The sequence below is a fragment of the Lampetra fluviatilis genome, chromosome 1, assembly GCF_964198595.1.
Source record: "Lampetra fluviatilis chromosome 1, kcLamFluv1.1, whole genome shotgun sequence".
Taxonomy (NCBI): domain Eukaryota; kingdom Metazoa; phylum Chordata; class Hyperoartia; order Petromyzontiformes; family Petromyzontidae; genus Lampetra; species Lampetra fluviatilis.
Window position 1 is genome coordinate 13,531,364 of NC_136275.1, and position 12,333 is coordinate 13,543,696.

Consider the following 12,333-nt stretch of genomic DNA (forward strand, 5'->3'; position numbering starts at 1 on the left):
CCGAGTCGCCAATAACCACGTGACTGGTGTACACGTCCGGTTAATCAATAACCCTGCCAGCCTCCCCACAGGCCCAACTCAGTCATCACATGCTGGTGTACACACGTGCATTGATGTACTGCACAACACATAAGGACTTTCTAACGTGCCACATCAGGACTATACTGTTGTGACAAATGTAGATGAGAGAGGTGTACCAATGTGGCAGAAATCGCGTAAGTTACTGTTGAATTTGTTTTCCTAAACTTTTAATAACACTTTGGCAATGTGTGTGTGTAAATAAAGTTACTGATTTGTTAAATCTCGATTATGCTTGGTTTCTATGATTAATTATTATTTATTCCATATTATTTCCCACGAATTTTTTCTTTAGTTTTTTTATTTGTTCATCTTCAAGTAACCAAAGTACGTACTTGGTCAGCACAAATTTAATTTCTGAGGGTGAGTCGAGGCACAGTGATGTTCTGAACCTGGCGCCCTGAGTTTGATTCCCAGCAAAAACTGATCAGTAACGAGTGACATCCAATGCTGTCCAGCTCCTTCCCACCCCCTTCACTAACCAGCATGGTGAAGTATAGTCATGCAATCCCTATGACAATGAGGGCACGGGGAGGGAGGCCTTTATCTAGCTGTGGATTTCCAAACGGCTTTATTTACAACTATATTTACCCAAGCATGTCAGTGGGTAACGTGCGTGACGGGTTCTCCATGCGAAGTGACGTCACCCGCTCATGATTATTGAGGGACGGATCCATGTGGAGGACGTAACCTGTTCATGATTCTTCTTGGTTCTTTCGGTAAAGTCACGTAGAAGTATTTTTATTATTTTATTACTTCCCTTCTACGTGACTTTACCGAAAGAACCAAGAAGAATCATGAACAGGTTACGTCCTCCACATGGATCCGTCCTTCAATAATCATGAGCGGGTGACGTCACTTCGCATGGAGAACCCATCCCTCAATAATCATGAGCGGGTGACGTCACTCCACATCGAACAGCCCCTCTCAATCATAAGGTGACGTCCTTCAAATGGACACCCCCCCCATTCATAATTAGCGGCTGACGTCACTCCACATGGGTGGGGGGCGAGGCGCCTCCTCCCCCTTCCTCGGCGTCAACTTACAACCCTCACTACAAAAGCAGAACCCTCACGTCACGTGATCTCCGTCACGCGGTTGAGACATCGAAGTAAAAAGGACTTCATGATGGAAAAGGGATTGTAACCTTGAAATGAAATAGGTCTGTGTCACCGCGCCATTACAAATTGCACACACATTGATGCAATGAATATCACGTCGCGGTCTGCTTTTCGCTTGCAAGTTTCAGATTTACTGCAATACACCCGTCCTTGGACGGGCAAAAGGCTAGTATGATGATAATAATGCACGTACCATTCGTGAGCACGATGTAAAAGAGCTTCGCGAATATTTTGAGGATTGCAACAATATCGGCACTGGCACAGCATGATAACGCGAGCTTGCTAATAGTAAACTTTCTGTTATGTAACGTGGTGCACGTCAAAGCGATTTAGATAGGGCACGAGCTGGGGGGGGGGGGGGTCCTGCGTTTCTGCAACAACCCCGCGGCCCCAAACCAAACTCCAATCACGCTGCTCCCTCCCACTCCCATCCACTCGGCTGGTTGTGACAAGTTATTTTTAATGATACAATTCGTGCTTGTGATTTATTTGTCTGGAACTAGAGCATCTTTCCACCCAGCCATCTGTGCTGTTGACCCCCCTGTCACATGTTCAAGTCCAGGCGCAAGACCATCCATGTTTCCAGATGACGCTTGCAAATGAGACTCATCCTGGTCTCTTTGAGTTATAATTAAATAAATAAACGCGAACCCCCTCTGCATATGACCGACTGCCTCTTTCTAGAACGTACATTTGTCCAACGTTTATGTACAGTTGTCTTGAGATGCTATATAAATCTCGCCTGTATGCAAGCGCCATCTAGCTGGTGACAAATAGGGGACAGAATGCTGTTGGTTTTTTGAAGCCATGTGGGCAGAATCAAGATGATGGAGTACAAAAACTATCATAGTAACAAAATCCAACTGAGGAATTTCATGCCGAGCTAAAAACCCCAAAAACAAACCTATTGCCATTTCTTAATCCACTGCTGGATGAAGGCCTCCCTGCGCTGTGTGAATTATAGAGGTTGTCTGATGAAGCGATAGTTGGTGAGGATAGTGCTGCAGGACTAGGTCAGATATCACCACTGTCCTTAGTGGCTCTGGCCAGTAGAAATGCTTAATTTGGAGCTTTCGTGACTGCAGGAATTACTCTTTGGTTCTTTCGGTAAGGTCACGTATAAAGATAAAATAACACATTGATGCAATGAATATCACGTCGCGGTCTGCTTTTCGCTTGCAAGTTTCAGATTTACTGCAATACACCCGTCCTTGGACGGGCAAAAGGCTAGTATGATGATAATAATGCACGTACCATTCGTGAGCACGATGTAAAAGAGCTTCGCGAATATTTTGAGGATTGCAACAATATCGGCACTGGCACAGCATGATAACGCGAGCTTGCTAATAGTAAACTTTCTGTTATGTAACGTGGTGCACGTCAAAGCGATTTAGATAGGGCACGAGCTGGGGGGGGGGGGGTCCTGCGTTTCTGCAACAACCCCGCGGCCCCAAACCAAACTCCAATCACGCTGCTCCCTCCCACTCCCATCCACTCGGCTGGTTGTGACAAGTTATTTTTAATGATACAATTCGTGCTTGTGATTTATTTGTCTGGAACTAGAGCATCTTTCCACCCAGCCATCTGTGCTGTTGACCCCCCTGTCACATGTTCAAGTCCAGGCGCAAGACCATCCATGTTTCCAGATGACGCTTGCAAATGAGACTCATCCTGGTCTCTTTGAGTTATAATTAAATAAATAAACGCGAACCCCCTCTGCATATGACCGACTGCCTCTTTCTAGAACGTACATTTGTCCAACGTTTATGTACAGTTGTCTTGAGATGCTATATAAATCTCGCCTGTATGCAAGCGCCATCTAGCTGGTGACAAATAGGGGACAGAATGCTGTTGGTTTTTTGAAGCCATGTGGGCAGAATCAAGATGATGGAGTACAAAAACTATCATAGTAACAAAATCCAACTGAGGAATTTCATGCCGAGCTAAAAACCCCAAAAACAAACCTATTGCCATTTCTTAATCCACTGCTGGATGAAGGCCTCCCTGCGCTGTGTGAATTATAGAGGTTGTCTGATGAAGCGATAGTTGGTGAGGATAGTGCTGCAGGACTAGGTCAGATATCACCACTGTCCTTAGTGGCTCTGGCCAGTAGAAATGCTTAATTTGGAGCTTTCGTGACTGCAGGAATTACTCTTTGGTTCTTTCGGTAAGGTCACGTATAAAGATAAAATAATGAATTAAATACTAGCATACGACGTTTCGATAGCAACACAAGCAATCATCATCAGGTATAAATGAAATAGAAACACAAATCTAGTATACTTAGAAATGTAATGTAATACAACAGAGAGTCGGATAACATAACAGTCAACACCCTACCTGGTTGATTACGTTCTTCCTGAGAATGCAAAATTTGAGAGAGAGATAAAACACAGAACCAGAGACATATAGACAGACATATAAGCAGACAGACATCACAGAGATACATAGAGAGAGAACAAACATAGGCACAAAGAGAGACGACACCTCTGTGTCGAGGCCTTAAATAGAGAGAGGGGGCGGGGGCGGAGAGAGAGGGAGGGGTTAGATAAATTAGCATGTCCATGAGTGGCACGGTGAGTGGCAAGGTGCAAAAGTTTGAGAGAGAGGGCGGGAGCGGAGAGAGAGGGAGGGGTTAGAGAAATTAGCATGTCAATGAGTAGCACGGTAAGTGGTACTGTGCGAACGCTTGAAAAAATTAGGAGACAGGGCAAGAGACAGCCCACCCCGCAGGGACCTGTTATGTCTGTCTATATGTCTCTGGTTCTGTGTTTTATCTCTCTCTCAAATTTTGCATTCTCAGGAAGAACGTAATCAACCAGGTAGGGTGTTGCCTGTTATGTTATCCGATTCTCTGTTGTATTACATTACATATCTAAGTATACTAGATTTGTGTTTCTCTTTCATTTATACCTGATGATGATTGCTTGTGTTGCAATCGAAACGTCGTATGCTAGTATTTATTCATTGCAGTTATGCTTCCAAGCACAAGGGTCAAAAGCCTGCCAATTGCTTTCTATTCAGCTCTTAATGGGACACTCAATAATCACAAGGGTTAAGAATGAAGCATACTGATCTCTTTGGGGATCGATACGACAGCTATAACTTTGCGGGGAGTCAACAATTGACGGCTGATGAATGACACGTTCTACTGCCATGAGAATGTGGAATTTCCAACACTGGCCCATCACCTCCAAAATGGGTAAGCACGGTCCTCAGTTGATTAGTTGAGACGGGAGAAGTTTTCAGTTTGGAGTGATGAATATTGTGAATGAAAAAATATGCGCGCACAGACGTAGGATTTGACGTAACTTGTTATAATCGCCGTGGCAACGCAATTAAATTATGAGATATACAATTTAGTCTAATTATGACTTAATGAAACATATGCGATTCATTGCCAAATGCCATCTTAAGTCCTATATTATGGTTAAATGGGTGTTCACTTAAATCAGTGTAAATGACTCGCTATGACACACGGAACAGAAACGTGCCCAGTGTAATGGAAAGTTCCACGCTTGGAATTACAGAGACGTCACGCACGACAGCGGAGGCGGCGTTGGAGAAGAGCGCAGGGGTGTCAAGAAAAGTGTTGAGCCAACGGACTCGTGTTGCGTGACTTTATCCTTTCAAGCTACAACGCCATACGATACAAGACACAGGAATAACAGATGGGTTAGAGGGTATACAAAAAACACGTTAGAGACATCATATTGAGTTAAGAAAAGTGGGCTTCGCGGGACACGTAGCTAAAAGTGATGATGGTCAATGGTCGAGACTAAGGACGTGTTGGGAGCCAAAGGAGAGAATACGCCCGAGAGAATATCGCGGGTGACGGAACAATAAAATAAAATCGTGTTTGGGAGCCGGATGGATTGTTGTATCCCAGGACTGTGAGAAGTGGCAGCGGCTTCATTCAAGAGTGGATAGATCATGGCCGATGATTGACAATTTGAGCTCGATTCACATGTTGACGTAACGGTCAACACGCGCCAACATCCATTTAGCGACATGCCCCATTGTTGGCGGTGGTAAAGACATTGACTACAGATCATTGATTACAACACGTTAACTGCGCATGATCTCCGTTGGCTAAGCAGAGTTCTGCTTATAATACTTGGATGGGTGACCAAGAAGCCTCGCCAGGTATTGTAGACGTGGGTGGGACTTGGTGGTGGCCAGAAGATGGCAATGCTGAGCGTCAACCCCTCTTCGTATGCGTTCTGGGTTAACTTCGGGTTTTCCTGGTTCCTGCCACGCGAAGTCAATCACTCGTTAATGAAAATGGCCAAACAGCTCAATGCAGACTCTTCGAAATAGACGAGGCTTCCCTTTGTCAATTTATGGCTGGATGAAGGCCTCCCAAACAAGTGACATTTGCTAACACGCGCACCCTATTATATGTGCAGGCCTACGACCCATGTCAAATCGGGCCCGATTCACGTACTGTATTAGCCACGGGTTATATTCGTGCGAGTTGTGTCGACAAAACTCCAATGTCTCCATTACCAGCAATGGAACGAACTAAAATTTCAACAACAAGAAAAATTCAGCTGTGTTGCCAAGGTGTACATCTGACCCATTACGGAGCCACGTGCGATTAAAGATGACTGTTATTCGCTCCTCGTGTCCACTTATCAACTCCGCTCGGAGCGCGTTCCAAGATCACGTCTCAATGTCGATATTCTTTGGGTGTCGATGTTTCTAGGGAGAGGAGTAGGATTAACGTAGAGGTGATATGGGGTAGTTGCGGGCTGGATGAAGAGGGAGGTGGTGGAGGATGGAGGAGGAGGAAGAGTGCTTCGCGAGTGTCATGTCTCACGGGGGACTCGCTTGTCACGAGCAACGCATGCGGATTTCACGCCAGAAATGCGCACTGACGAGCCCCTCTCTGCGAGCCAATAGCTGCAGCCTCGCAAGCTGGCGGCCCACGCTCTCACCGCTCCCTCCGTGTATATAAACACAAGCACCCGATAGAGCAGCAAGTCCACTGGCTTGTGCGCTTGCACGCAACACGGTTTCCGCGTCAACAAAGAGAGACGTCTCTCCTCTACGTGCGCCGCGCACGTGCACGCCTCGCTCTCGCGTCCTTCCACCACCTCCATCGTGGACATCACGGTACCTTAAGCGACTGCGCACGGCAGCTGTGTCCTGTTCGACTGACCCTTCCTAATACCCTAACACCCCCCCCCCTCCCTAACTTCCTCGTCTCTTCTTCGTTTCCTTCGCTTTGACCGAACATCCAAAATCGCTGCCGACCTCATGGAGCGTGCGGGCGTTGCGCGCGGCTGCGCATACGTTCTGCTGTGCGCAGTGGCTCTCTGCCCTCCGCTGTTCGCCCGCGAGCCGCTGCTGTTGCCCAACCGCACACAGCCGGTCCCGCCGGTGCCGCTGGGGGAGGCGATGCCCGCCGAAGAGGCCGGGCTGTGCTGGGCGTGCGCCCGGCGCGAGCAGAACAGAATGTGGCGTCTCGAGTCGATCCGCGCGCACGTGCTCAGCGAGCTCCGCCTGCAGCAGGCGCCCAACATCAGCCGCGAGACGGTGCACCGCCTGCTGCCCGTGCACGCTCCGCCGCTGCAGTTTCTGCTGCAGCGCTACGGATTTGAGGAGCAGTCCGGATTCCCCGGCGGCGCGGCCGACGCACCCGTCTTCACGTCGACGATGATGCAGAGGGACGAGGAGGAACATGCCACCACGGAGACGGTCATCGTCATGGCCAAAGAGCGTACGTGCTTCCCTACACATTAACCAACACATTCAAATGTCCCCCCCCCGCTCGATTGAGCGACTCTGAGACGGATCCAAGTTCTCATGGCGGGGGTGAATGTACCCATAGGACAAACCACTGGTTGACTTTGCCACGACTTGGTAAGCATTTGATCGACCACATGAGATAACTAATGAAGAGTTAGACTCCCGAGTCGGGATTTGATCTCGCAAACTTGCGACTGCGAACTGCGAGCGTAAAAACCATTCGATTCACACGACAGGGCGTACAGGTTAACGGCATGCGTCACGTAGTATAAGACCAGCTTCACCGAGTCATTTTTCCAGAGGGGTCTTGCATTTAGAGTTTTGGTCAAGTTCTGTTTTTTTTTAGCTCATTAACAACTTGTTTAGTCGAGGAGAAAAACCCGGTACAGGCAGAACAAAATTCCACACCATTCAGCGAATACGGAAAATGCTCAGCGTAACAAACCCCCAGACTTTGAGCTCACTCGCTCGCGTTCTTCGTTAAGTTTCCACGATGTGACACACGTGTGCCAACCCCCCACTGCTCACCCCCCCCCCGCTCCGCGTTCCCACCATCCCCTATGCCCCCACCCCATATCTCCCGCTACAGTCGACCCCAAAGTGCAAGTGAGCGGCAGGCCAAAGTGCTGCTTCTTCAAGTTCAACCCCAGCACCACGATGCACACGGTCCACAGGGCCAACCTGTGGCTCTACTTGCGCCCCGTGCAAAAGGACACGGACGTGACCGTGCAGCTGATCCGCCTGCAACCGGCGGCGAGCGGCACCGTGGGTCGCATCCACATCAGGAGCTGGAAGACACGTCTCACGTCGCCCAAAGGACACTGGCAACGCATTGACTCCAAGAAGTTGCTGCAGAACAGCTTCAAGTACCCCGAGAGGAATTGGGGACTGGAGATTCACGCCGTGGACGCAGAGGGAAACGAATTGGCCGTCACGGAGCCCGGCCCGCAGGATGATGGTCTGGTACGTGGGTTCGCGTTCGATTGTTTTGACCTCTCGTGCGCGATGCCGTGGCGTCAACGTCGCTTGCTGCTGCTGCCGCGCGTGGTGATTAAGGAGGCATTGACACGGGGTTACGATGCGCACGACATTCATTTTAAAGCAAACAACTAAAGGCGTTACCGCTGCTTCGGGCAGTTACAACAAGCAACTTTTCGACCAATACCACTGCCCTAAAACAGAATAAACTATACACGCAAAATGGGGTTTGTAGACGTCAAAACGCGCTTCTGTGACCATAAGCTCGGTCCTCACTTCATGCATTGCATGTTCATTCTATAACCATGGCATACTTCGCGGTGTAGTGCACACAGTAATTATTTATACAGCGCTTAGTAAAACAATTATAGCCCTTATTGTGGGGGGTACATTACCTTGTACAGTCTATGGTTTATACTGGTAGGAACCTCCTGGTGACACCAGCCCACAGGGGATTATTGTGTCCGTCGTGCAGAGAGGAGCTGGGTGGGGAGGGAGGGAGGGGCTGGGTGGGGAGGGGCTGGTGGGGAGGGGAGGGTGGGGAGTGGCTGGGTGGGGAGGGTGGGGCTGGGTAGGAGGTGGGAGGGGTGGGGCTGGGTGGGGAGGGGTTGGTCACCCCGTGGTGCCCTTATAAAACTCAACGTTTAACCTACTCACGCCGGCGTGTGCCCGCCCTCAAAGTCGGGCATATTTGCGTAATACACCACGCCACTGTTGACCCTGGCCATTGACCGATCAACCCAACATTCCTACCAGCTCCCTCCACAGGAATGTGTTCTACAGTAGGCATTCCATCTGGGGTAAAGGTGATGGGGCGGATCCACCAGGGAAGCCTCTGGAACGTTCCCGAAGGTTCTATGAGGGGCGTGGCCAGAGGCGGGGCTTAGCCGCCGGGGATAGAATATAAGCCGGGGGCACAGCAACGTGCGGGGTCAGTGTTCGAATAATTGAAGAGGAGCTCCGCGTCGCTGCTGCCCCGCCACCTCCACCTGCCACGTGGCGGCTCGACCTCCAGCCGCTCAGCCGCTCCCCAGCGCGCCGTCAGCCAGTGGCGTGTTGGGGAGCGGGTGAGCGCCACGTGGCGCGGGGCAGCGCAGCCACCCGAGCGGGTTGACATCTGCGGAAAGAGAGATCCGAAGCTGTATCGAAGATTTATTAATAAACAACTTGAAGTCCTTACCGTTTCGGAGCCACTCATGACACGTTCCAATGCCTGTTCCCTCAACTTCACCCACTATCGTGAAAAAGTATGATTAAATAACCATCGCGCCCTGCACGGCGTAGAGAGGTCCTCATCCAGCAGTGGATTGCAAACATGTCGGTACATGTGCATAGTTTATATCTATCAATGATGAGCTAAGCCCTCGCACAACATGCTCGGCGGAGTAGCAGCCAACTGAATTGAAAGTACATCAAGTGGAATCGCGAACCCATCGGTGCGGATCTTTGAGTTGTATTCGCTCGCATGCACGAAACTGAAAAATTTACGACTTCAGTTATCGGTGTTTTAAATTGAAAATTGGCCAATGGAACTTGAAAATTACTTTTCAAGGGCCATTTGATCTTTACGGCGGTATTCTGGGGTACCAAATAATACAATACGGCCGAGGCAATTAAATACTTTATTTCTGGGACACTATTTTTTCCAGGGGCGTTACTTAACTCCGCGACTGGGGTACCAATCAATCCGAAATCAGTGCTATTCCGCGATGTTCAAACGCAGCGAGGACGATTGTGCTGAAACCCTGAACGCTCGTATGCACCGTAGTGGTGCATCGTGTACAGCTCGTCGAGATGAGTCAATTGCCGCGTCGCTGACCATCAACACAGACTAAACATGACCGCATCACGGACATTGTGCGAGAGCCAGGGCACGATGGCACCCCGGGGTACCGCCATAAAGTCCATTTAGAGAGCGATTCTGAAAAGGGTCATCGCGTAATATAAAATTCCTGTTATAGTGCAGTAATTATGATGGAAGTGCTGAGTTTGTATACCGTATGTTTGAACCACTGCCCACGCAGTACTTTATGTTTTGTTACCGTATTATATTTAACGTGGAACTAGACTCATGAATATATAATGATAATTCAAACTTTGTCGCAAGAATATTTTAGCAGGGTCCTGTATCCAGACGGGTGGTCCACGCCATTATTGTGTAATGGTCACGTAGCAAGAAACCGGAGAAAGTGGAGAAAAACCACCGCGCATAACAAGGGTGTCACCCGGACTTATGGATTAACTCCATTGTTTTATTGCCATCTCCTTGGCCACCTCACAGCATCGTACCGTCGAGGATTAGGTTCAGCAGCAGGGCAAATAGGGACGTTGCTAGTTGAAATAATGGTTCGGGGTTAATTCAGCCCATCATTTGTCCGGGGGTAGAGAAGATACCACTTCGTGGGGTAGTTCACATTGACCGTCCCATGGATAGACTCGTCCTCTTTCATAGGGAATTCGAATTCCCACCATTGGTACAGGGCTGTGAACAGGAGATGAGCACCGCCTCGTTGCTCATCTGAACACAGTATCATCATGGACCGAGAGGCAACTTGCACTCAAGTGGCAGTGCCGTGCGTTCCCGAAAGTATCCCGTGAGAAATAAACCTCTCGTAAAATGGAGAACAGAGGGATCTCCCCTTGCCTTGTCCGTCTGACCGTCTGGTTGGGTCTGTCCCCTCCCCTCTGCTCCCACCGCTGCGTCCGCACCACAGAAGCCCTTTCTCGAGGTACAACTGGTGGACCTGCAGAAGCGTTCGCGCCGCGCCGTCGGACTCGACTGCAACGACCCGGGCAGCGAGTCGCGCTGCTGTCGATACTCCCTCGTCGTCGACTTCGAGGCGTTCGGTTGGGACTGGATCATTGCGCCGAAGCGCTATAAGGCCAACTACTGCTCGGGCCAGTGCGAGCACATATTCCTGCAGAAGTACCCGCACACGCATCTCGTGCAGCAGGCCAACCCCAGCGGCTCTGCGGGGCCGTGCTGCGCGCCCACGAAGATGTCGGCCATCTCCATGCTCTACTTTAACGACCAGCAGCAGATCATCTTCGGCAAGATACCGGACATGGTGGTGGAGCGCTGTGGCTGCTCTTAGAGAGGGCAAGCGCTGGGCTGGCTGTCGTCCGAGTTGGAGAGGGTGAGGAAGATGAAGGGATGAGAAGGGAATGCGCCCGGAGCGCAAAATACGAGGGTCTGAGACAACTTGTGGCGGGTTTGTGTGTGTGCGTCTGTCTATCCTGCTGGAGTGAGGTGCAGTGGTTGTACAGTGGCGTAGCGTGGTTGGCATGAGCCCTGCTTAAATTAATTAGTTTTCCTCTCGTCTAATTGCCCCCCACCCGACGGTGCTCTCCATGGGCCCCAGTGTAGTTGTTAACACACACACACACAGGTAGTAGCAATCACACACACACAGTTGTTAACACACACACACAGGTAGTAGCAATCACACACACAGTTGGTAACACACACACAGTTGGTAACACACATACAGTTGGTAACACACACAGTTGGTAACACACACACACACACAGGTAATACCAATCACACACACAGTTGTTAACACACACACAGGTAGTAGCAATCACACAGTTGGTAACACACACACGTAATACCAATCATCGGCAGAATCTCGCAAACTCGAGTCCTCGCGACCCCGCCGTATGTTTCCCATTCAAGTCAAGCTGCTCCACGCTGCACGGTGTTTGGTGACTGCGGAAAGCTGCAACCCAATTGGCATTTTGATAAAGGCTGCTCTACAGCGCTGCCTGCCGTGAGCGATGGATGCGATTGCACCAGGATGCAGTCAATACATTATGGACTCACTATACGTGTATATCGATTCACGGGTGTGATAGTCGATGCATTTTTTTTCTTGAGATTCGTTATACACGCATGTATCAAGCTATTCACGTTGGCACCCGTTTAGCCACTAGAGGCCGCTACACTTGCCAATTTCCAGAAGAGAATCGTATACCGAATTGGGACCATGAATCGCGGCGCGTATCGGCACTCGCTGCGAGGGTAAGGCACAACGGTGCTTGATTTAATAATAATTTACATTTGTAAAGCGCACCTGAGCTGTCCGGGGCTAGGCTCCAGAAAAATTTGTCCCAGAAAAAAAATCCATAATAAATGAAGTAGTGGGGGTTAATATTATCCTGAAATTTGCACCATGTTACAGTATTAGAGGCTAAACATTCCACAAATTCACGTATTCGTGGTTTAATCCGTCCCAGATTTTCCTGTCGACATGCCAAGCGAGGCGGACGAGCGCGTAGTTATTGGATACCGTGAACGGGTGGCCACCAGGAACATCGGGACCCTACAGCCGGCTGGGGAATGGCTTTTGAGAACCGCTTTCTTGACGGATCAGCGTCTCTGTCGACTTATCGATCTATCATC

At 49.5% G+C, this 12,333-nt stretch overlaps 1 protein-coding gene across 1 annotated transcript; it reads left to right on the forward strand.

Moving 5' to 3' along the window:
* The first annotated feature begins 6,461 nt into the window (after positions 1 to 6,461).
* On the forward strand, positions 6,462 to 11,026 carry MSTN (myostatin). Its single transcript, XM_078861551.1, has 3 exons — positions 6,462 to 6,924; positions 7,543 to 7,916; positions 10,646 to 11,026. The coding sequence occupies exons 1-3, from the start codon at positions 6,462 to 6,464 to the stop codon at positions 11,024 to 11,026; spliced, it is 1,218 nt and encodes a 405-aa protein (XP_078717677.1).
* The last annotated feature ends 1,307 nt before the right edge of the window (positions 11,027 to 12,333 follow it).

What these genes read in the sequence shown, in the direction of transcription:
- MSTN (XM_078861551.1), top strand. Translation starts at nt 6,462, where the DNA reads ATGGAGCGTGCGGGCGTTGCGCGCGGCTGCGCATACGTTCTGCTGTGC. An exon ending in CATCGTCATGGCCAAAGAGC is followed by an intron (nt 6,925 to 7,542) that starts GTACGTGCTTCC and finishes CTCCCGCTACAG; the next exon opens with TCGACCCCAAAGTGCAAGTG. An exon ending in GCCCGCAGGATGATGGTCTG is followed by an intron (nt 7,917 to 10,645) that starts GTACGTGGGTTC and finishes TCCGCACCACAG; the next exon opens with AAGCCCTTTCTCGAGGTACA.